The sequence below is a fragment of the Abrus precatorius genome, unplaced genomic scaffold, assembly GCF_003935025.1.
Source record: "Abrus precatorius isolate BTA unplaced genomic scaffold, Abrus_2018 Scaffold7, whole genome shotgun sequence".
In the NCBI taxonomy this organism is placed as follows: Eukaryota; Viridiplantae; Streptophyta; class Magnoliopsida; order Fabales; family Fabaceae; genus Abrus; species Abrus precatorius.
Window position 1 is genome coordinate 23,517,883 of NW_020874417.1, and position 26,254 is coordinate 23,544,136.

Genomic DNA, 26,254 nt, shown 5'->3' on the forward strand with positions numbered 1-26,254 from the left:
CTATCAATTACTACTTCATAAATCAATAACTAGTTGAGCCAATCGAATATTGAAGATGTTTTGAATCATTTGAGAACAAAAACAATAAAGTGCAGAAATTTGAAAAATACAGTAAAACAGAATACGAATTTTGTATTAAAATGTTATATAAAAAATAGTTAGGAATCACTTCACCATATTTTTTATTGCAATGTAATAATGTTCTGGACTCTTAAGAATTCTAATTGATTGATAATCAATTTTCCTTCTTTAACCAAAGGATAATTCCTTACCTCATTGATCCTAATACCTAATTAAACCTCCCTAATTCCTTAGATGAAATTCAATCAAATATTGCATTAAGTTCTGAAAATTATATGATTATTAGATTATGATACTTATTCCTAAGATCTCAATAACCTAGACATATGATTCAGATCTAAGAAATAAACTCAATTTCCATTGATGAAGATTCCTAATGTGTAATTTAATATGAAAGTTAAATTGTTAGCATCCTCGCAAGTTTAAAATTTTAGGATAGAGAGGTGCAGAATTTGATCTCGCCTTTGAAATTTAACAAAATTTTACATTGTAACATACCTCATTACTTTATGGTTGAAATCTTATGCAGTGAAAAGTACATTATAAAGGATATAAACCCTTTTTTAACTTACATTATAACCTGATAATTTTTTTTTATTTGTTTTGGAGCCAATAAGTAGAATATAAAATAATCCATTTCCACTATCGATGAGAGAAAAGAACTAAGCTCAGTTGCTTTCAAGTAATGCCACGCCAGCAATTTTCACTCACTTTCCAGGTTCCAACTGCAGACTGAAAGAAATTCTGGGGAAAAAAAACACAGATTATGAAAATCAAGCGCAAAAAGTGATATAGAAAAGTCCAAATGTTGTTTGCATAGCTGAGACTGAGCACTCTCAGAAAAAGATTGTACCCCTTTTCAAGTTTCGAGGTAGCTCGGTATCGGTACACCTGACTGTTCTGTCAACTTTTTATAAGCACCTTGCAACTTTCTAGTTACCGGCCCCACTTTTCCATTACCAATTGTGCGTCCATCGACCTTCACTACCTGGAAGTGGTACCATATGCATATCATGTGAGCAAATAACTAACTACTAAATGGCTGCAAGAAGCCAAGTTAGTTGAATATCGAATTCTGAATCATGTTGCTAATAGCACTTGTAGGAACTCAAACCAGTCAGATAAATAACTGATGGGCATGCTTGTCAACTTTCAAAGGGATCAGGTCAGACTAGTTATATTGGAGCTAATGGATTAAAGACCAAGGAGTTCTGAGCATTTCATCAATAAGATCTCTCGAGTTGCACTGGTTAAGGGGAGCATTTACATTTCATGGTTAAGTGTGTGGAGAACTCAAGTTCTTGAGGTTGAGCTCCCATCAATAGAATTGCGATTTAATGATTAATTAAAAAAATCAATGCCGCTTATGAGAGTTCAAAATCGTGAAAGCTTGAGCTCTACATGAATTCACCTTTTATTTTAACCAATGTAAGTAAGTACATACATTATCTGGGCTAATTAATGGGCTATGAGACTTGCTAGTAATACGGACACCATCAAAATGCAGTGACTGAATGGGCTATGAGACATAAATGTTGGCCACTATCATGTGGTAACCAATCAACATGCTTCCAGCTTTGACAACCCTTTGTGAAATCGATACTGAAAGGGATCTATCAATATTCTAAAATGAGGCACATAAACCATTGAGAAAACTAGGAGGAACACAAAACCCAAACTGAGTAATCTATCATGTTAGATAACATACTACAGAGAAAATTCATAAAAGTTTAAGGCACTTACTGGGCTTAGTTCTCCCATCGTTCCTGTTGTCCATATCTGCAAGGCAATCTTCTAGTTATCAAAAGTAGAAATTTGAATCTTCGAACCAAGGGAGAGGGGGTGACAGAAAGAGAGAGACGGAACAAATATTATGTAATGACATCTGACAGTGTGGTACAAGAAACTAACGTTTTTATACGTTAGAAATATAACTTGGTTTTCCTAATATATCCCTCATTTCTATACTTGAGCCACAAATATTATTCAATGAAAAAAATAAAAGAAAATTTAAAAATTCTAAGATTTTTGGAATAGTAGATATTTTAGTTAAACCTCATCTGCGGTATGCACTTCTGAGAGGCTGATTCTCCGCTCTTCTAAGATAAACTGCTCTTTCACTACAAGATCCATTACCTTAAATTGTGAAACAGTTGAGTTTCATCAGTGTCAGAATAAAATAATGAACATAATCTAAAATGTTATAGAAAATAATTTAGTACCTGCTGAATGAAATTATATATAAAGATCATGCTTTACATTTATCTTCTCCATTTTCTTCAAATATTTATTTTATGACAACAAAATGCTTCCATTACCAGTAAATAAATAAGATGCTGAATATGAGCACTACCATTGGTTCAAAATGGTATTTGGGAGCCATCTCATGCTGGCGTTCCCTTCAAAGGCTTTTTCATTGTCAAATTCTTAGTTTTACTAGATCTTGGTCATACATATTAAAAATCTATTATTATATGTTATTCTACTTCTCACACTTGCACCTTTGTTACTGTTATGTTAAAGCAAGTGAAACAGGGGTTCCAACTCTAACAGTATATACAAGTATGAAACGTAGATTGGTATAAAAATAAAGTGAACCTATACAACTTACAGTTGCTCGAGTAATGCCAGGAAGACAGTAATCAGCATGTGGTGTCAAAACACGGCCCTTTTTAACTATGAACTGCACGAAGTAAAAAACTATATTAATTAATTTTATGTGGAAGCCTTCCATTCTCCGTTGCAAAAAGAAATACAAAAACCATTTTTGTTTCTCTCCTTTTAAAGTTGTGCATAAATCAATAGCTCAGGGCTTAAACTCCAAGAACCACCTCCTTGCTATCTAGGAAACCCTGGCATATAATTCACAAAATAGAGAACAAAGACCAAAGTTGACTGACAGCATACGATATTTGTTGCATTGGTTTCAGATGCATAACCATCTTTGTCAAGCATGACTGCATCATCTGCTTTTGCATTATTGCCTTCAATCTGCATCAGGCCAAATAATAACATTTTTCAGATAAGCTGTAAGAGATAATATTCAGAATGATATGCATGTAAAGATGTTTAAAACAACAGTTTTCTCGTGGTTGCAACAGTTAATCAAATTTTCACAATGCTACATACATCCCTTCCTGTATCAACAAATCATCAACGTGTTTCTGCAATCATAATATCATAAAAACCCCTCTCAAATTAAGACCAAATCATCATGGGTAAGAAAGTAAATTGCATTTTTTTTAGTATAAAACATTGCCCACAATAAGATTGATACTGATCTAAAGAATAGCCTATCGAAATTCAAAATTCATGATAAGCTCAACTGCCATCCTTGTTACAATAGTATATAATCTACTAGCAATATTATTCATTATCTGACACATTTTGCTGTAATAATTACATGTAAAATCTCATGAGAAGAACAGAAAATTACCTTTGCAAGTATGTTATTGAGGAGGTTATTGTGATGAATCTTTGAATCCAAATTCTGGTAAACAAATAAAAGGGGAAGAGACAGTCAACAGGACAGAATTAAACGAGTACCACTCAAGCAGAAATTTAGTTGGTTTTGGATTAATCTCATGTATTAAAAGCTATATCCCAAGCAATTCTGTGAGACTTCAATTATTATAATGGCAAAATAATTTCAGAAGAATTTCATACACTAGAGTTAAACAAGACAACATCAATCACATTTGTCAATACCAGTAGATTCAGTACTAACGTTAATAAATTTCTCTTCTATCTGATCTAAACATGCCTACAGATATGCTGACACAACAAACATCAAAATTTTAATTCTGGATATTATAACTTTGCTCTGCTTAGACAATTGGCACCTTTTTCCTGCTCTTACATATGTGAAATCTGATAGGAACTGAGTGTATTTATGGAATTAACACCGAAATCTCAGGGAACTCCCTGGTAATACAGCAGAAAAAATGAAAATAGCAGAAAGGTAATAATGATGAAATAGAAACTTCTCCTAGGCAGCAGCCACCTCCCAATCACTTCCCAGATATTTCCTACCTCTTCACTTTGATCAATTACCTTATATCCCTCCCTCAGCCGCTCTCTCCCTCCTCCACGTTATTCAATTTGTTAGTCCGTTAGAATCTTCCCTAACAGCCTCCCTGCCCACAATCCCCTTTTTACCCCTCCTTCGCTGGTATGTTTTTAGTAGAGGCCCAATTGGCTTGGACCCAACAATACCCCCCCCCCCATTGAGAGGAACCTTGTCCTCAAGGTTGAAGTGCAGGAATATAGCCTGCAGCAAATCAAAGTCTTCCCACGTGCTGTCCTCCTTAGGCAGACTCTTCCATTTAATTAGAACCTCCTAGCACCCATTCATGAGTTTCCGGGCATCCAGCACCTCTTCAAGCTCAACTTGGAGCTCAAATTCTTCTATTAAAAATGGGGGTAGAGCTTGATTGGGTTGACTAGTAGGGGGCCCTCTTAAGCTGGGAAACATGAAAAATAGGATGCACTCGGGATGATTCTGGCAACGATATCTTATAAGCAACAGCTCCTATATTTTTCTTCCACACAAAAGGGGCCATAAAATCTGGGGCTCAATTTTTCATTCACCCTCTTTGCCAATGACTTCAACCTATATGGTCGAGCCTTCAACTACACTTTGTCCCCAATCTGATATTCCACTTCTCGCCGTACCTTATCTGCCTGCTGTAACATCCCTAATTCTATGAATTATTAGTTTTATGAACCTGATCTCCCTAAGTTTATGGGAAGTATTTAGAGACTTAATTTTTGTGAAGGAATTTTTCTTTCTTTCTTTTTATTCTTATCTTTTGTGTTGCTATGTGAATGACCTTGATTTTATGATTCTATGGAATGTGTTGATTCTTACCTCAGTATGAGATAAATAATGGATTCAATGAATGAGTACAATATGTGCACATTGACCCTGCCACTGCATATAACAAGTAATAAATTTAAATGGACGTGGTAAGTGTGTACTAATTTCTACCTCTGCATGTTATGGATAATGAGTTTAGTGTGTTTGAAAAATTTTAGTGTATGGACTGATCTTATCTTTGCATGTTGGATGAAACAACTTCAATACATATGTACAGAATATGCATGTGAATCCTTCCTCTGTACTCGACGGAAGATGAGTTCGGGACATGTATATGGTATTATATGCGTACTGTGTTGCTTCTGCAAAAGATAAAATACTACGCTAAGATATACATGTACATGTGGTATATACTGATGCTATAGAATATGTGTGTGTGTGTATATATATATATTTATATGTATATCCAACTTCTGCGTGTGAGAATTTATGGATGATATGTGTATAAATAACAAATGCTGATTCTGATTCTGCATCAGGAAAATATTAAATCAAGTGCAGGTACACATATTAATTTGTTTCTGCATAACATACCTAGGTTGATTTTGCCTCTGCATAAGGTGAACAATGACTTAGATGAATACGTATGTAAAGTGCATGTGTTGATGGGATCTCTGTGAAAAGTAAATATTAAATGCTCACATAAGAGGTATGACTCTGCAAGTAAATAAGTGCTGAGTTGGATGTGTATGTATAACCTATGTATTTGTATTAATTTCATCTCTGCACAAAGGAAATGCCGGGTCAGATGTGTGAACTGCAGTCGTTAATTTTTCCTCTACATATAATAAATTGTTATATCTACCTATAATAAATGATCGCCTCCGTATATAATGAGTAGTTGCCTCTACGTAAAATATATATTAACCTTGGTAACCATGTATAGGAAATACACAGTTCTTACGTGAGTTAAATATAGCTAAGTTGAATTTTGATATAAAAATCTGCATAAACGAATTGTTTGAACAGTCTGTCTAGCATCTACATATAATTACGCAGCATCAACGTGCAACATTTATAGTTTTATAGCTGAGCCTTAATCATGTAGTGCAGCACATTGGGACTTATGGTTATTAGGCTTCTCTTTGTTCAATTGGGACATTCCTTATTAAATCGTTTACAAGTCTACCTAAGGAAAATCACCTAACAAACCATAATTATAAAATGGTGTTGGCTAAGATGTATGTATAAGTATGTCCCTAGAAGAGAAGCAGAACTGCCGAATTCTCCCATGGTGTCACGTCATGTATAATGCAACAATCATTTTGTTACTCTTTCTTTATTATTCTTTCACTTCTAGACACCACTCCCTTGCTGCATGAAAGGAGTACAACTGGCCTTGTATTTAAGTTACACATAGGATCACTCCACTTACTCAATGCATGAAAAGGGTGTAGGTGGCTTCTTGTTTGTACTGCACATGTATTTCCCCACTGTTGGATTTGGTAATTAGGTGGCTGGACTGCATGCTCGTGTGCGTGCTAAGAGAGGACAGAACAGCGTTATTGCTCTATACTTTTACATCCCATAAATGCTACACCAGTACCCATTCTTCTATTCATTATAGCTTTCACGCTTCTTCAAAATTGTTAGCCGCTGCACGGTACTTGGAAAAAATTCCTTGTTAAACTCCACCTTGTAATTAATAGTAGAAACTCCCCTTGTTCTTTCAACGTAGTCTGAGTGATTGGGAAGGAGTGACAGTGCACGTCCATCTCATCACCATAATTCAAGCTACCAAACCTTTCACTAAGAAATTACTGAGACTGCATCAAGGCAATCATTTTTTTCTCTGCATCCTTCTCCCTGTATTATCAAAACCGAGCCACCATCCAGCACATTCTACCTCTCTTCAGCCGAGTTACATAATTAATAAATTTATCTTTCTAACGGCATATCTTGGGCTCAAATCTGTGCCCCTTCAAACACATAGAATATGTGAACACCTTTGTTTTTACGTTTATGCAGAAATACTATAAAGAAATAATTTTTATGCCCTCTGAATAGAGTTGTTTCAACCAAAACAAATTTTATTTTCATAAACTATATGAAAATAGCTTTCCAACAAATATTTTTATGTTAATTTTAGACTTCGTTACGATATGAATTACAAAAATAGTGCAAAGCTGATAAACCTGCGTGAACAGCAGTAAGTTTTGATTTTTCTGCACTTTTCTGTGCATCAAAATTTAATTTTTAAAAGCTGATTTTGATACTTAGGATCTTAGCTTTCTAAATAAATTTACGGATCGTGATTTGGACTTCGTTTGAAGTCGTTACACTTAATTTTATAAATATTGTACAAATATGAAGTTTTTTCGGTTTTCTACAATAAGTGCATGACTGTTTCTGAATTTTTAAAAATACTATCTCTTGGCCATTTTAACTCAGAATTCTGATAAACTCCTCTCTGAATTAGGAACACAACGAACCAAAAAATTTCAAATTCTGACATAGAGAAGTCCAAGAAAAAGAACCTGCGGACTACTTCACTCACCAAGATAAGGGGGGAGCCCATTATAAATTAAAAATCCGCTTAATACTTTTTCTTTGATAAAATCTATGGTATGAGCAATATAACATAAATTGAAACAATTTAACTAATAAGACCAAATATTTTTTACTTTTACCCTCAAATATGGTTAATGATGAACTTGAATCATGTGTATCAATTTCACTTCTGCATATTCGTAAATAGTGAACTTGGTGTATGTATGACTAGTATATGTTAATTCTGACTCTGCTTAAAAGTGTTTAATACATGAATATGGTGGTACTGACGTTGATGTGTTACGATTTTTACTCATGCATGTTACCAAATCTGAATCTAATGAATGTAGAATAAAGGTATTGAATTTGGGTATGACAGGTGAATTTATGTAAGCAGTATAATGTGTGTGTGTGTGTGTCAATTTTACTGCTATATAAAAGCCAATACAAAAGGAAACAAGTGTAAATAAGGTAATATTTAAATACTAACAACATCTGGGTGAATGAAGGAACATAATCACATGTGGTTGTCCTTGACTGAAATCACGAGATTACACTTTAAGGACGATATTAAATCTTTAAGTTACTAGTAACGTATGTGCCAGAGTAATTGACTTCTTGATATCTGTTAATTGCAGTAAAAACAAATAATTCTTTTCTCTTGAATATTACATTTTATGCATAAGTTCAGAATAGGAAGAGGAATAACATTTCTCTACTTCCTCCCTAAATAATGTTAAATCATAAACATAGCTAAAAAGGACCTAAAAAATGAATAAATCTCTCCGACTCCTGTTATTTAGTGTAATGAGGTGGGAGTACCTAAATTCTTGGTACAATGTTGTCTCATGTGCGTCAAAATGCCATTGCATCACAATTAGTGATAGTAGGAAGAGATTGAGAAACAGATGATGACTTCAACATACAAATAAATTAATTACATATGATGTTTTACTTCTGTGTAAAGAGGATGTATTGAATCATCCACTTTTACACGTATATACATATCCTTTATTTACATATTGCCTGAGATAGATGCGTGATTACTGATTCCAGTTTTGTATTGATGAGAATAAAAAGCATGTACATATGTTAACCTTACCTCCACATGTAGAATATATATTAATTTTGGATAAGTATATATATTAATATTCCCCTTGTGTCGGTCTAAACTAAATATTTACATGAAGACTTATAATTTTACTTATGCATGTGAGGATTAATATATATTAAGTACTGGTCTTCCTCTAATGACTAGTAAAAATTGAATAATAATAATAATATATATATATAGTCCACGTAAGCACAGAAAGGAAATATTGTACTATTTTGATGAGCAACGAACATGTATGTGTTTAACTTTATGAGATGTTAGACTAAAGTGAAACAAATTTGCAACCCCTATAAGTAAAGTATTGAGACTATATTTTTATACGACATAGTCGGATTAGAATATAATCTTGTAGGAAGAAAGAATACAAAATCACTTATTTCTTTACTTTCCCTAATATAGAACAAGGTTTCAGCACACGAGGTTAATAAAATAAATTGGAGAAAACTTGACAAATCAAATATAATATGTAATACATAGGTCCTACTCTAGGAAACTGATGCATGGGTAGCATAAATAGAAAGAATTGTCGAGGCTACAGTTGGCACAGTTGTGGGGCGCTTGTGTTAGGTTCATGGCTAACCTTGGGGGTAGTAAAGGAGGATGACCCAATGGCACAGAGTAGCTCAATGTGACTGGGTTACGTTGCTAGCAAACCCTTACCAATCCTGACGTGAACACCCGTTACCAGGGTCATGGTAGGTCCATTCTTGAATGGGACACCTTTAGCGTTTATTGTCGACAAAGTGATATATGATTTTAATGTGCTTGGATGTGAAGTAGGGAATGGAGTCCTCCGACTACCTCTGACATTAAACAATTATGATGATGATATTGTAAGTGATTGAGATCCCCATACATCACATCATGAGACTAAACAAGAGAGAAACTCATAAATGACTTGCATCATGCATCATCCTGCATACGTGACTGTTACCCAATGATGAATTGTTGAGGTAGAAAGATTGTGAATGTACATCTTGAATTATTGTATGGCTTAATTGTTTTAATTGAGTATATGGACTCACCCTCTTGTGTGTTTTGTACTTTTTTTTTTCTTTGGTTGTTTGTTTGTTGCATGTGTGGGTGTGTGCAGATAAACCGAGACTTAATCGAGGTATAGATCTTACTATTAGAAGAGGACACGTGGCTCTACAATCTAGCCTAGCGATAGTGTGCCTTTTGTGTGATGATGACCTTGGGTCCAACTCATTGAGTCGTTGTTTAAGGCACATGGTCGAACTCCTTAGAGCAATGCACTACTTTTGTTTGAAATTCTAATGATTACTACCCTTATATAAATATAGGGTGAGAACTGCTCTTAGGGCTAAACAGAATTATTAAATATTTTGAGATATACTTTATGTACCATAATATTTTTGAGATATACTTTATGTACCATAATTCTGAACAAAGCGGCGGTAGTACCCGGTTAACCCCAAGAATCCCCTCAGATTGCGAATGTCCTTGGGTGCTGGCCATCAAGTCATAGCAGAAATTTTTGCAGGGTCAGCAGAGATTCCAGCCGAGGATATTATGTGCCCAAGATACTCCAGCTGTGACTCTCCAAAACTGCACTTCTTACCATTGATCCATAGCTCTTGGCTTCTTAGCACATGAAGAACTACACCCAAGTGATCAATATGGGAAGAGTAATCTGGGCTATACACTAAAATATCATCAAAAAAGACTAGTACGAATTTATGTAAATATGGTTTAAAAATCTGATTCATTAATGATTGAAACGTTGAGGAGATATTGGTTAACCCGAAAGGCATTACCATATACTCGTAGTGTCCTTCATGCATCCGAAAGGCTGTTTTAAGTATGTCCTCTGGCCTCATGCAGATTTGGTGGTAACCTGACTTCAGGTCGAGTTTAGAGAAGACTGTGGCTCCTCCCAGCTCATCTAACAGTTCTTCAATGACTGAGAAGGGGAAATTGTTTGGAATTGTGAGACTGTTAAGCGCACGGTAGTCCACACAAAAGTGCCAGCTACCATCCTTTTTCTTGACAAGAATCAGTGGGCTAGAATAGGGGCAGGTACTGAGTCTGATCAAGCCTACTACTAGCATATCCCTTACGAATTTTTCAATCTCCTCCTTGTGGCGATGAGGATGTCGGTAAGGGCGAATGTTAGGAATGGTAGCCCCCTTTTTCAAAACTACGGTGTGGTCACATTCCCTTGGGGGTGTGAGAGTTGTTCCCTCCTTAAACAACTCCCCAAACTCCCTCAATAGCTCCCTTATAGCCTCTGGAGCTGTCATTGCCACCTACGTGGTTAACTCTGTACATCCTAATGTGATCATGCCCAATTCTACATAATAAGCCTCAGCCTCCCCTTTTAACTCCTTTCTAATAGCCTTTAATGAAGCCACTATCCGTGCTAGTCTCACGTCCCCTTTCACCTCAATAGTTTTCCCATCCTTGTGCACCTCAATCAAATGCTGTCATAGGTCAGCACTAAATTCCCCTAAGCTCTTAAGTCATTCATACCCTAGAACCACATCCACCCCTCACCAAGTCAAACAAGAAAAAGTCCTGAATTACTTGTAAATTGGGTAATTCCAACACCACCCCCCTACAAACCCCGTGACTTCCCAACCTTTGCCCATCTCCCACTTCAACAAAGTACCCCTTTGTGGCCTCTGTGGGAATATTTAGCTCTTCTACCAAGCCCGGTGACAAGAAGTTGTGCGATGCCCACAAGTCCACCATCACGATTACCCTCTTACCCGAGATCAGTCCCCATAATTTCAGTGAGTTCTTCGAAGTCATACCAGCAATACTACTTGGGTTTAGTTGAAGATTTACTTCCTCTATTCGTCTTCCTCAGGAATGTTGCCCTGGGTAGCATTTTCTTCCCCCCAACAAAATGACGTGAAGCTGTTTGTTGCGGCATACATGGACGGGTGAAAATCATTAAACAGAGCCTCCTCCTTCTCTTTTTGTTTTCCTCCTCTTCGGTAAGCTGCTTGAACCCTAAGCCCCTTCGGTTTAAGCTCGTCATGGGGGAGTCACGTGAAATATTTCAATTTCCTTGAGTCTCGACAAGGCCTCCACTGGGGCGATTAGGAACCCTGGACCCGAAAGATGGGGTGGGTTCATTCCTTCTGGCCCAACTCTGATTAGGCGCGTATTAGGCTCCCCCCATTTCGGCCCAATATAGCTTATTACTCATTGACCCACTCCCTTTCAACACAAGCCCATATGAAAGGCCTAATACTCTATTTTTCTCTTCGACCTTCTGCACCATGTCCTTGAGAGTGCTCAAATCTCCAGAGTCTCTCAACCTTACTTCTGCTTTAATCTCTTCCTTCAAACTGTTAAGGAAAGCCCCAATCATAAATTCTTCATCAACGAAACAGAGCGGAGCAGAAAATAGCTCCAATTGTTCCCTGTACTCCAAAACTGTTCCCTTTGTTTCAATCTCATTAAGGCTTCGTATGGGTTCTCCGATGATAATGACCGAAAACGCCCCAACAAAGCCTGTCAGAACGCAGGCCATGAGATCATCAAAACTCACTATTCCCACCATTGGTACCAGTTGAGCGCCTTTCCCTCCAAACACACCACTACAGTATCCACCTTCTCTGCTTCGGGAATGCTATTAATTTCAAAGTACCGCTCTACCCTGTACACCCATCCATATGGGTCATCCCCTGCGAAGTAAGGCACTTCCACTTGCTTCACTTGTTCCTCCCTCCTCCAAGCTCGCCCTCACCATTGGCACCCCCTCTGGTTATTGTTCTCACCTTCCTTCTTCGCCCTCACCACTTGTAAGGCTGATTCGAACCTGGCGGTCATCACTGTCATCATTTCATCCATCTGCCTCCTAAACTCCTCCTGCATAGCAACCTGCAGGCCCTCCAACCTTCATTGGGCGTTTTCTAATCGATTCTCCATTCGAGTCGATACCATCAGGTGCTCCCAGGATCGGGAGCTCTAATACCAACTTGATAGGAACTGAGTGTATTTATGGAATTAACACCGTAGCATCAGGGAACTCCCTGGTAATACAGCATAATAATGATGAAATGGAAACTTCTCCTAGGCAGCAACCACCTCCCAATTACTTCCCAGATATTTCCTACCTCTTTACTCTGATCAATACTTATATCCCTCCCTCAGCCGCTCTCTCCCTCCTCCACATCATTCAATTTGTTAGTCAATTAATCTTCCCTAACAGCCTCCCTGTCCACAATCCCCTTTTTATCCCTCCTTCGCTGGTATGTTTTTAGTAGAGGCCCAATTGGCTTGGACCCAACGATATCTATGTTGAAAAATTAGTTCTTAAACAGTGAGATTATGATGTTCATGCCCCTAAATCATGGGCATCCAATTCTTCGTGTTGACCAGAGAAGGAAAAGAAGCACAGAAGCAAGAGGCAATTGATTTTGAGAAGTCTAACAGAATGGACAGGTAGCAAAAAGATATTGGAGAAGGGGGTATGATAGGCAAGGGGAGGCAGGATACTATGGAGGTAGCTGGATTGGGGGGGGGGGACGGCTATTCAACCAGTGAGGGGAATTTAAGAGGATTAGGTCCATCTTTGCTCTCCTACTATTTTTTCTGTATTCCTAACTACACTTCTTCTTATAAGGCTACAACACCAGTATGGATACCCGTTCCTATCATGGTACTACCAAGGTAATATAACCAAAGAAGTTTGGATGTTAACTATTATTTGAAAAATCAAAAAGTTCAACAATAATTCAAGAACAGTTAAAATAACAACTTTGAGCCAACTTGGATAAACTTCTCAATTTAATAAGTTAAGTTTAATTTATGCAACTTCACTTTGCAGAAGCTTCCTCGTTTAACTTTTCCATAAATGCTTGTTGAAAAGTTTATACAAATTGACTTCTATTTTCTTTTCAATTAACAAGTATACAAACAAGAAACTTACATTTGGTGAATTACGGCGTGTTGTAGCTGTTACAAGAACTATACCACGTTCATTATCATAAACAGGGGGCTTCCATTCAGCAAGCACTGCATATTTTAAGAATGACCAATTTCAGAAAAATATGCCATATCCATTTGAAAAGCCAAATTGTTGAGTTATGGAACAATTTAGGTAGCTTGTACAAGAAAAATAAAATAAAAAAAAATATTGTTCAGCATAACTCCGCAAACAACTGAAGCATTCTTCCATTACCAAAATGCTTTCATAGTAAATAGGTTCAAAACTTAAAAGCATTATTTCCAATACTTTGGTTCTTAACCATATCTATTCTTGTTTAGCCATCAGCCAACATAGCATTCTCATCTTAACAATACTTATGCTCTTGTTAGCACTTTGCCAAATAGCATTCTGTTCTATAAAACATCCCATAATCTTGTAATTGTGCAGTGAAATTTTCCCTTTAGATTGGGACACCGTTTTAATCACAAATAACACATGAAGCATTCCTCTATTTCATCCACATAGTTTGGATCCTATATTTTACAGCTCTCTCTATCTCTCAGTCACTTTTTATGATAGATCACAAATATCATTCCCATTAAAAAATGGACACCATAAAATAAATACTGTTACCCCCTTCTATTTCTGTTTCTGTCATCTCTCTCTGAAAAACTTAGAATCCATTTCTAGGTTCCTAACAGATATAGATATATTCTTTCAATAGTAGAAATATTTTGGTACCAGCATCATTGATATTTAGTGAAAGAATAGGAAGTTACCAATTAATGTGCATCCATACAGATTTAATGCGGGGCTCATCCCAGAAGTAACCTGGAGAAGAAAATATGTTTTTGTCAGTTAAAAGACAGTGTGCTCTATAGAATTACAAACAACTTATGGTTTCGTGACTAAGGTTGCAAATGGTATAAAATATAGTCACCATTAATGAAACACGTTATCATTCAGCATATTGCATATTTACTATGGGTTCATCGATAACCCTTACCAGCAGAAAAAAAGTTACTTAAGAGCACAGCAAGTTTCATTGGTCTCATTAACCAAAAAACTCAGATTATTATCTATGGATATAATTCTCATTCAATAGGGCTTTGAATGGACTTATTTGTATCTTTTTATTGTTATTATGTTTTCATGTCAATTATTTAAGACTATAAAATTAAGAAACGTGTTCACAGGATTTTTCTGTTCATATATTTTATGCTAAAATCCTGGTAGTCTTAACCATATAATGCTGGCCATTTCTAAGTCAATGATGAATAAAATAGAACTTCTGAATCATTAGCAACAAAAAAAAAAAATACATAACTGAAATGATGAAAGAGAATGTGAGAGATTAAAACCTTCTTTCCTCGTGTTAGAGAAAGTCGAATATGGGAATTGTCAAACATTCCATTCCTAATCAGGGTTTTGAAAATAGCTTCTTTAATCTGCAATTTGTTACAACCATATTCATCATTATGTAAAAACTAAACAAGAAAGACCAAAGACAAAATAAGCTCTTTGTTTTTCAGTAAGATCCACATCAGACAGAGTCTATTTGGATATAAAAAATAAGTAGGCATTTTGAGTGAAATATGATAGAAGAACACAAGGCATCTTCAGGCTCACCTCGTCTCGAGTTGGAACATTTTCAAAAGCCAAAGCTTTTGCTGAATCAAACATCCTGATGAGAAGCATAAAATGTAGAGATCAACCACATTGATGCAGACCTTATGTTTTTACCATGATCAACAAACAAGTTCAATTGAACTAATAAGAAATGAAACTAACATAGATAACCAAAAAACATCCACTTGTTTATGATGGAACCCAAACCCCGCAATGAAGGCCTCTTGGATGCAAGTTTGACGAAGCCCACGGTTTGGCAGGTTTATTCCCGTAAGAAGAAATCCAATAATTAGTAACAAGGGCTTATTAAGAAGTTAGTGAGGATTTTCAATAAGATAAGCTTATTAGGAAGTTAGTTAGGATTTTGAATAAGATAAGCTTGGGATAGTTTGTTATAAGAGATAAGGATAAGATTAGTTTAACTATTCTTTATTTAAGCAGTCAGTTTTGGTTATTAGGGGGAGTTTTTGGTTTTCTTTGAATAAGAGAATGGAGAATTTCATTTTTTGGGAGGACCTACCGCTCTAGGGGATTCTTGTAATCCTAGTTCTACAAGTAATTAATAAAAGTTTTGTTTCTTTCTTTAATCCTCTCTGAATTTCGTCTCTGGACCTTAACAATTGGTCTGACCTGCCGGATTATCCTTCCATGCACACGAGATTGACAAAAAAGATAGAAGCACTAGATGCGAGAATTCAGAGCATGGAGACTGCCTTTGCAGATTATCGAGCATTGATGAGGGAAGAAATGAAAGAGAGAGATTGTTATGTTCACCAGAAAAAGAGGGTAGAAAGAAACAATCTTTATGAATTCTTTATTGAATTGATGAATATTGTGTATACAATTCTGTTTCCCAAAGCAAAGCTCCTCAGAGAATTTTCTCTGCCTAATTTCAGAAACTACTTTTTAAAAAGAGACCCCTCACTATTCTCGCAGCTATTATTTATAACTGGCCTTAAAACAGAAAACTAACTTCTAGCTGTTACTGTTAACTGCTAATTAACATTATTAACTGTCCTCTTTCTTCTAGAGTACACCAGCCAAGGTTTGGCTTTGTCTAAGTTAGTATTTACGAAGATATTAGGGTTAGGACCCTGACTCCTATCATTCTCCCCTTCTAGAAGAGTAGACTTGGCTTCAAGTCTGAAGTGAGGAAATTGGCTCAGCAGCACAGCTTCATCTTCTGAAGTAGTATCCTCTAGAGGACAGTGCTTCCACTTGATCAGCCATTGTTTGCAAGGCGTGTTGTCCTTAGTAACTTCTCTTTGGGCTAGAGCAGCTTCGGGTTCAATTGTGGCTTCAAGTTCAACTTCAAATCCTCTAGGTAGATCAGGAGAGGTAGTGTAGTTACCAATGGCCTTTTTTAACTGAGAAACATGAAATACCGGATGCACTCTTGAAGTTTCAGGCAGCTGTAGCTTATAAGCTACCTCACCAATTTTCTGCAAAATCTTGTAGGGCCCATAGAACCTAGCAGCAAGTTTAGGATTGATCCTGCGGACCACTGTTTGCTGCCTGTGGGGACACAGTTTTAAGAAAACAAACTCTCTAACTTCAAAAGATATAGGTCTTCTTTTCTTGTCAGCAAAATGCTTCATTTGCTGCTGAGCCTTGTGCAAGTTAAACTTCAATTGAGAAAGAGCTTCATCACGGTCTAGTAGATCACTGGCTACCGGTTGTACCTTTGTTTCTCCAAGAAGGAACCGGGCAAGTCTTGGAGGAGGCCTGCCATACACAATTTCAAATGGAGTAGCAGCTGCAGCAGTGTGGAAGGATGTGTTATACCAGAATTCAGCCCAATGCACCTATAGGGACCAGTTCCTTGGCTGTTCAGAGGCAAAGCACCTTAAATATGTCTCAAGACACCTATTTAGAACCTCTGTTTGACCATCCGTTTCAGGATGATAAGAAGAACTCATATTTAGCTTAGTCCCCTGTAATCTGAAGAGCTCTTTCCAAAAAGAGCTGATTAAGAGTGGGTCCCTGTCACTCACAATTGAAGAGGGAATGCCATGTAAACAAACTATTTCTTTAGCAAAAATCTCAGCTACTGTTCTTGCTATATAGGGATGTTTAAGCAGTATGAAATGCCCATATTTGGACAACCTGTCTACTACTACCAAAACTGCCTCATAGCCTTTAGATTTCAGAAGCCCTGTAATGAAGTCCAATGAAATAGCATCCCATACCAAAGAAGGAATAGGTAGGGGCTGAAGTAAACCTCCTAGGTAAGTAGCTGCATACTTTTGTCTTTGGTAGATATCACAACTTCTGATAAACTCCAGGATTCTCTTTTTCATGCCCACCCAGTAAATATTTTGAGCAATCCTCCTATAAGTTTTTAGAAAACCTGAATGTCCACCCTCCAGAGAAGCATGGAATTCTTCCAAGAATTGAGGAATGTAAGAGGAAGTAGAAGGTATAACTATGCTCCCTTTCTGTTTTAGGTCAGCAAGCTCTCCGAAAGGATCCTCCAAACGCCCCCCTCCAAAACGTAATCGCAGCGCATTTTTGAAAGATTCCCAGCTGGGAACAGTCTCAGAATCAAGCCAAGTTTGGAACCAGTACATTGTTCCTCCCTCCATGCTCAATCTTGCAAGTTTAATCTTGTTGGAGTCCGATATTCCTTGAACTTCAAAATATGTTTCAGCCCTCGTGATCCATCCCCTTGGATCAGTCCCATTGAATGATGGCAGTTCCACTTTCTTTGCCATCAAACAAAACTCATTTAACACATCAGCATCCGCATTATGCGATGTTTCCTGTTCTTCAGCACATGAATTACTTTGTCCTAGATTCTGTCCCAACGTATCATCATGTTTGGCAATGAAGTTCTGAACCAAATCTTCAAGACCTCCCAATCAGCTTTTCCATGAATACATCCAATCTTTCCTCCAAGGAATTCATTCTTTCCTCAACAGCATCACTGCGTTGACCTTCATTTGCACCACGCTTCGTCATCTTGAAATTTCTTGCTGGACCACACCTTTTTGTTTCTCCCCCAAGGATCCGGCAAGTCGAACCAATGTTATGTTCACCAGAAAAAGAGGGTAGAAAGAATTAATCTTTATGAATTCTTTATTGAATTGATGAATATTGTGTATACAATTCTGTTTCCCAGAGCAAAGCTCCTCAGAGAATTTTCTCTGCCTAATTTCAGAAACTACTTTTCAAAAAGAGACCCCTCACTATTCTCGCAGCTATTATTTATAACTGGCCTTAAAACAGAAAACTAACTCCTAGCTGTTACTGTTAACTGCTAACTGTTAACTAACATTATTAACTGTCCTCTTTCTTCTAGAGTACACCAGCCAAGGTTTGGCTTTGTCTAAGTTAGTATTTACAAAGATATTAGGGTTAGGAGCCTGACTCCTATCAGAGATAAATGGGGATGATTACTGAGCCTCAATCAAGAAGGTCGAACTGCCTCAATTTGATGAGGTGGACCCCATTGGTTGGATTTGCAGGGCTGAAACTTATTTCAATGCCCATTGTACTTTGGACGAGATGAAAATTTGTCTCTCAAAATTGAGTATGGGTGGTAATACAATTCATTGGTTTAATCTGTGGAGAGACAAGGAAGGCGTGCCACATGGGAGCGCTTGAAGAGGTCTATGGTAACAAGGTTTGGGATCGGGAGGTTTGGAAACTCCGGAAGTCAAGAACAAGGGCAATTATGCGCTTACGTCTTCAGGGAATCACTCGTTTAATAGAGACCGAAGTATTATACCTTTTGTTCGCAATAACAAGGAGAGGATGGTGTGGTCGTGGCTATTGCAGCGGAAGAAGACGAAGGTGATGTTTTGATAGAGTGCAATACTATTGGGCTGTTGGGCCTTTGCCAAGTTGGACCGCAACATGTTGGCACCTTTAAGTGGGAAGGGAATTTAGGCCACATCCCAGACTTGGTCCTTGTTGACAGTGGGGCTAGTGAAAATTTCATAAGCTCGACAATAGTTACTTCTCTTAGGCTCAACACGGATTTAGGTCCTAGCATCCAGGTTATGACTCGGGGTAAATGCTCCCAAATTCCATTATAGGTCGGAACCATAAAAATGGCAGTGGATGCGCATATCCTTGACTTGGGAGGAATAGACTTAATCCTTGAGGTGGCGTGGTTGAGAACATTCGGAACAGTTACTATTGACTAGAGCTGCATGTCCATGTCTTTCCAATGGCAAGGGAGAACCGTGGAACTTCGAAGAGTTCACGCGCAAGAGAGAAAGGCGTCATGGCAACAACCGTTGCTACACAACTTGGTTGAGGAACGATTATTGGGACTCGAGGGTTTGGCATGGCAGTATGGGGCATCTACGGAGGAGCTAGAGTAACCTTTTCTTTTGTCATCACAAATTAGGGAGATTACATTGGTGCTTGACCAACATGCACATTTTTCGAGAGCCAACAGGGCTTCTACCAGTCCAAGGCGTGGAGCACGCTATCATTCTCAAGGATAGAGCTGGGCCTATTAGCGTAAGACCGTACCGATATCCCCTCCGCTACAAGGATGAGATTGAGCGTCAAGTGAAAGACTTGCTAGCATAGGGAATTATTCGGCCAAGCTATAGTCCTTTTCCGAAGAAGGATAACAATTGGTGTATATGTATTGACTACCGTGCCTTGAATGCCTTGATGGTTGCCAACAAGTTTCCAATTCTGATGGTTGACAAATGCTCGATGAATTGTATGGCTCCCGCTACTTCTTCAAACTTGACCTTAAGTTGGGGTATCACCAAATCCATACGCAGGATGAGGACAATCATAAGACCGCATTTCGCACTCATGAGGGCCATTATGAGTACCTCGTGACGTCCTTCAGGTTGATAAACGTTTCTTCTACCTTCAAATCAACAATGAACTTGATCTTTAGGTCGTTTCTACGAAAATTCATATTGGTATTCTTTGACGATGTATTGGTGTACAGCAGGGACTGGAACTCACACTTGAAGCATCTGACCTTGGTCCTTCAAACCCTACAGGCTAATCAGTTTGTCACTAATATGAAGAAATATTGCTTTGGAAGGGCACAGGTTGAGTACTTGGGCCATGTTGTGTCGGCTGCAGGGTGCATGTTGATCCTAGCAAGGTCCGAAGTGTTCTAGCTTGGCCTATCCCTTGAAGTGTTAAAGGGATACGCGATTTCTTAGGACTCACAAGATACTATCATAAGTTCATCCAAAATTACGGGAATATGGTGCAGTCCCTAACAGAGTTGACCCGCAATGATGGCTTTAGGTGGGGAACTGAGGCTGAGAAGGCTTTTCAAGACCTAAAGACCGCTATCAGCACAGCCCCTGTTTTAACCTTGCCAAACTTTGGGGAAATATTCAAAGTAGAATGTGACGCTTTAGGCAGAGGAATTGGAGCAATGTTGATGCAACAACAGAAGCCCATTACTTTCTTTAGTAAATCTCTATCGGATGCCCATTTGTCCAAGTTGGTTTATAAAAAAGAGTTGATGGCAATTGTCCTTACTACCCAACACTAGAGGTCCTTGCTATCCAACACTAGAGGCAGTATCTATTGGGGAGGGAATTCCTTGTGCTTATGGACCAAAAGTGTCGTAAATATATCTTGCAGCAGGGGTAGTTTCAGCCAATCAACAGTGCTAGCTTGCAAAATTGATAGGCTATCGTTTCGAAATCATTTATAAATCGAGATCCACCAATAGAGCTGCAGATGTGTTGTCAAGGTGGCTCGATGATGGGAACTTACTACAATTGCATCTTTTCCAGTATGGGAGTAGCAACAAGATTTGCAAGATGAGATTTCAGGGGACTCTCATCTGCAGCAAATTGTCACTACTTTGGAGGAGGATCCGGATGCCAAACACGAGTACTCATTGGTAGGAGGAGTCCTGAAATACAAAGGGTGTTTAGTAATTCCAGCTTCTTCCTCCTTGATTCCCCAACTGCTGTATGAATTTCACGCTTCTTCCATCAGGGGCCATTCCAGGTTTCTACGAACCTACAAGCGCTTAACAGCAAATCTATATTAGGTCGGTATGAAGAAGCATGTGCAAAAATTTGTCCAGGAATGTGAGATCTATCAAAGAAATAAGTATGAGGCTGAAGCTCCTAGTAGATTACTCCAACCCCTCCCAATTCCCTCTCAAGTGTGGGAGGACATTTCCTTGGATTTCATAGTCGGATTACCACAGTCATTAGGTGTTGATGCAATACTGGCTGTGGTGGATCGTCTCTCTAAATATGCATATCTTATCCTTATGGAGCATCCCTACACAACTAGAAGGGTAGCCAAAAATTTTTTCAAGGAGGTCGTTCCACTACATGGGTTGCTGGCATCCATACTTAGTGACTGTGATCCAATATTTCTGAGCACTATTTCGAAAAAGTTATTTGCGTTGCAAGGAACACAGCTACGTATGAGCTCAGCTTACCAGCCGCAAATAGATAGTCAAACCGAGATAGTAAACTGGTGTTTGGAAACATATCTCTCCTGTTTTCCATCGGAGCAGCCCAAAAACTGGACCCATTAAGTCCCTTGGGCTGATTTATCACTCCTCAGCTGGGACCACTCCTTTCGAAGTAGTGTATGGGAGGAAGCCTCCGGTAGTTCCTAGACTGATTGAAGGAGAGATGCGGGTCGAGGCTGTGGCACATGACCTTCAGGACCGAGATGAGACCCTGCGACAATTGCACTTCCATTTAGAACAGGCCCAGCAGCATATGAAGTGTTTTGCAGACCGCCATCGGAGGGAGATGAAGCTGAAAGTTGGAGATTGGGTTTTCCTCAAATTGAGGCCCCATAGGCAATAATTTGTGATCCGCAGGATCAATCAAAAGAATTTCACAAGGTATTTTGGGCCCTTCCAGATTTTGCAACGTGTAAGAGAGGTATCGTACAAGCTTTCTCTTCCAGCCTCTTCAAAGTTCCATCTGGTTTTCCACATTTCGCAACTTAAGAAGGCCATACGATAGAAGATTGCATCTGCCACCTTACTAGAGGAGTTAATGATAGAAGAAGGAACCAGAAGCTGTTTTGGCTACTCGAATTGTTACCCAAGGTGGTCAACGGAAAAAACTGATAATGGTACAGTAGAAAGGGTCTACTGTAGAGGAAGCTACTTGGGAAGAGGCATTGGTCATCAAGAGTCAATTTCCTTCCTTCACTCCTGAGGACAAGAGTGGAAGTTCTAGGGGTGGTATTGATGGGACCCAAACCCACAATGAAGGCCTCTTGGATGTAAGTCCAACGAAGTCCATGAGTTGGCGGGTTTATTCCCATTAGAAGAAATCCAATAATCAGTAACAAGGGCTTATTAGGAAGTTAGTGAGGATTTTGAATAAGATAAGCTTATTAGGAAGTTAGTTAGGATGTTGAATAAGATAAGCTTGGGATAGTTTGTTAGAAGAAATATGGATTAGATTAGTTTAGCTATTCTTTATTTAAGCAGTCAGTTTTGGTTATTAGGGGGAGTTTTTGGTTTTCTTTGAATAAGAGAACAAAGAATTTCATTCTCTGGGAGGAACTATTGCTGTGGGGGATTCTTGAAATCATAGTTCTGCAAGTAATTAATAAAAGTTCTGTTTTCTTCTTTAACCCTATCTGAATTTCATCTCTAGACCCTAACAGTATTAGTCTAGACTGAATCAGAAATGCACACACAGAGTTTTCCTCGATAAAAATTTGTTCTTTTTATTGTGATGTAACTATTTAGTTTGGTTGAGAAATGCTCAATAATTTTTTTTAAAGAAAATCGGAGCATAGTGGAGCAGATTTTTCTTACATCAATCACAAATTGTTTATAAAAATTCTCCAAAATTTGAGTACGAGAAATGCTGTCATTCAACCATTTGTACCATTGAAGCCCATAGAAGTGATTTGGCATCATATCCACAAAAGATGGAATGCTGCAGATTGAAAGTAAAGGGACAAGAAACTTTGATATCTAACACAAGTTGGTTTGCTGTGGTTTGTTATTTTTGGATGAAATAGCATTACTCAATGAAAAATGAGACTATAAAGAGATTTTTCATATATATATATATATATATAAAGGTTAAATTCATTAATACGAAAATGTTAAAAAGAGAAAGGGTTGATAAGGACTCCTCCTTGACAAAAGAACAAAACAGAAAATGATAGAGAAAAAAGAGAAAACCAATGCAGAAAAACTGTTCAACCCCTCAAAAAGGCCAAACCTCCTTAAAAATATAAGTTAAAACTCCAACCAAATACACCAACAAGTGGCAGGTTGCAGTTTGCTGTAAAAAGTTTGCCTCTACTTCTACCAAAGCCATGAAAGCTAATCATAAAATAAGGTTGTACTAATCATACTAATTTAATATATAGATTATACTACATCAACCATTCAATCTATACATGTTTAGTTAATCAGCTATCAGTTTATGACATTATTGAATAAAATGAGAGCATCCAGCATCCACTTTCTATTTCCCAAGTTTGCACTGTTACCTGTCTAGATGTTCCTCAAGCTTAAATATCTTTCCATTATACACACGAAGACCCTCCCAAACTGAATCACCTCCTTGGACAACTGAATCAAACACAGAAACCTGAAACATCACACGATATCAATTAAAAAACATGAGAATGTGAGCATCAATCACATAAATCAGATGCCTTATTCTACTCACAGGAGACCATAAAATGTTGTACGAAAAGTACCTTTGCACTCTCACGTGGCAAAATCTCATCACCAACCCAGGCAAACAATTTCTCATTTGCGGGAACTGGAAGATCCGGAGGAGGTAATGGAGGACCTAGAAGGGAGGACTTCTTCACGTGGCGCCGAAGCATATTGTACAAGGGTAGACTTTGCTCCAACAAATCATACAGAGAAAAGGGAAATGGCTGAAAAGGGAAAAAGAATACAGCATAAACTCATCCAGGATTTTTTACCTGAACTCCAATCAGAGTATCTTCCACAACCCCCCGAAAAAAGAAGAAAAAAAACAGACCTCTTGTCTTCAACTCTTCATTTTCATATGGAATTTAGTCTTTAACAATGAAAGAAATCATAAAGCTAGCTATAAAATGCCAAGCATGTATCCATCTAAGATGATATAGAACTATACTAGTTATGGACAATGGTGCAAACAAAGGGAAAAAAAATAATTACTACAAACAAAATAATGGGCCTGGACACCACGCAACAGGAACTAAACTGAAGGCACACCACAAAACAGCTGCATACCTGAGGATACTTCCTTTCTTCTTTAAAACCAGTAGATTTATGTACATTTTTATACCACCAAGGGGCCCACAAGCCATCTATAGGTTTTGGACCCGCTTCCCAACTGGAAAGTTCAAGAGAATTGTCACTTCTCATGTATGTATGTAAGCATAAAACTTGCCGCAGGAGTTGTTAACAAGAAAACATTGAAAAAGATAGACGAGAAACAATAGCAGCACATAAAAATATTTCAAAATGAAAACTCTGCATACTTGAGCATTGCAGGTTGAAAAGGAATCTCCAAATCATTGCAGAGAGCCCGTAGAGTTGCCTGCAAATTAGTAAGATAATAAATTGATGCAAAATTTTAAATAGAATTTAGGTTTGCGTATAAGTGTAACCACCTATTTGATGTATCCCCCCAGCAAACATAAAACTTAACTGAAATTTATAGAAAAGAGAAAAATTATTTACAAAACATGTTGAAAGAACATCTTGACCTGCTTTGATAGAGTTTCACTGACATAATTGATGAGCTTTCAAATTGTATTTTCTGATCTAAAAGATGTTACGCATATCTTTTAGGACAAATGATTCCAGGTCTAACATTACAATTGAGATTTCAAAGTCAAACAAGGGTCTAGACAGCAACTAACATACAACAAAAATTCCTTTATATTAGTACTACACAAATGCACAGCAACAGTAGTAACAAATCTCGGCTAGAACCATGGTATTCACATTTCAAAGCCATTAAAATTATCCCATTCTCATTCCCACTTCCTTTCATCTCATTCTACTGAACCTAACATGACCTTATTTCATACTTCATTAAGAATTACGCATGTTCATTGAGCTCACATACCTCAGGATCTTGTTGAAGTTCTGCAGCATCAATAACAGGTGGTGCTTTTCCATGCTCGCAAAGTTCATTGTAGATACAAACCAGCTCGGCCAAACCCAACTCAAAGAAAGAGGAAGGGACAACCTCTTCAAAGGATGGCTGGAAGCACACAATCACATGCAAAACATACAACCACCATCAGCCATTGACCCAATGAATAGTAAAACCAAGGAAAGTGATCACATGATATATGCAGAACACTGTAACAAGAAGTTCATGGTTTAGATGTAAGTTCACTAATGTAAGTGCATGTCACCAAACAATTTTTAATGCAGACAGATCCATATGGTTTAGATGAAGACTGCAAAGCATATGAGAAACAGTATATACAGCACTAGCCTTTCGATACAGAGATAAACGAGCAAACAAACAGAAGACCTCTTGCTTTTTCTTTTTCATAAAAATGAAAAACAACTCACCAATATGTCAAGAGGATTTCTTATCAGAATGAAGTGCTTTCCTTTCTTCATTAAATCCTCTGGCAATCCCCGTACCCTCTGTTTCGATATATGCTGAATACAACATCATCGTAACAACAATGACTAGTTAGCTATCAAACTATAGCCATGAAGGCATTGGATTCCTTCTCTATAGACTTGTCTTTTAACAAACAAAATTAAGATAAAGGAGATGCTGTTTACCTTGCAGAATCTGTATTTCTTGTTTCCTGGACGATAAACAATGTCCTTAACGACCTTGTTTCCATCATATTCCTGTTAGAATGGAAGCAACAACAAACATTAGGATTGAGGAATATTATCGAGTAATTGAGAAGAGATAGATACCATTTTGGAGAGGAGTTGGTCCCTGTAGGGTCTATCGACACCACTGAATCGAAGGAAATTAGCATAGAGTGGTTCATCAAGCACTTCAACGTCATCCCTCTAAATACAGTTAGCAACAGATGAAAGAATCTATGAAAGAAAGAGCGAATGATAGTTGAATCAGCGACAGTGAGAGTGATAGTGATACTGATACCTGTGCGAAAGAATACATGAGAGGGGTATCGAGAGACGTTGGAGCAGACCATGAGTGAATCACCTCTACTCCATGCACACTCTCCGCCATCTTCAATTTCAGAGACTAATCAG

General features: G+C 37.8%; 1 protein-coding gene across 3 annotated transcripts; it reads right to left on the reverse strand.

The window, feature by feature from the left end:
- Positions 1 to 673: 673 nt before the first annotated feature.
- On the reverse strand, positions 674 to 26,254 carry LOC113872308 (branched-chain-amino-acid aminotransferase-like protein 2). 3 transcript variants are annotated; one of them, XM_027509760.1, is made up of 20 exons: positions 26,142 to 26,254; positions 25,949 to 26,047; positions 25,805 to 25,876; positions 25,583 to 25,675; positions 25,125 to 25,262; positions 24,532 to 24,590; positions 24,281 to 24,383; positions 23,752 to 23,937; positions 23,539 to 23,639; positions 15,100 to 15,154; positions 14,832 to 14,918; positions 14,250 to 14,301; positions 13,471 to 13,556; positions 3,518 to 3,571; positions 2,989 to 3,072; positions 2,693 to 2,764; positions 2,137 to 2,217; positions 1,825 to 1,860; positions 935 to 1,069; positions 674 to 806 (listed from the first exon to the last, which is right to left on the reverse strand). In XM_027509760.1, the coding sequence occupies exons 1-19, from the start codon at positions 26,229 to 26,231 to the stop codon at positions 941 to 943; spliced, it is 1,677 nt and encodes a 558-aa protein (XP_027365561.1). In that variant the 5' UTR covers positions 26,232 to 26,254; the 3' UTR covers positions 674 to 806; positions 935 to 940. The 3 variants fall into 3 exon arrangements, with proteins under 3 accessions (XP_027365561.1, XP_027365562.1, XP_027365563.1); XM_027509761.1 differs by having other exon boundaries at positions 26,158 to 26,242; XM_027509762.1 differs by lacking the exons at positions 674 to 806; positions 935 to 1,069; positions 1,825 to 1,860 and having other exon boundaries at positions 2,137 to 2,201.

What these genes read in the sequence shown, in the direction of transcription:
- LOC113872308 (XM_027509760.1), bottom strand. Translation starts at nt 26,231, where the DNA reads ATGGCGGAGAGTGTGCATGGAGTAGAGGTGATTCACTCATGGTCTGCT. An exon ending in ACCAACTCCTCTCCAAAATG is followed by an intron (nt 25,877 to 25,948) that starts GTATCTATCTCT and finishes CCATTCTAACAG; the next exon opens with GAATATGATGGAAACAAGGT. An exon ending in ATGTTCCAACTCGAGACGAG is followed by an intron (nt 14,919 to 15,099) that starts GTGAGCCTGAAG and finishes AACAAATTGCAG; the next exon opens with ATTAAAGAAGCTATTTTCAA.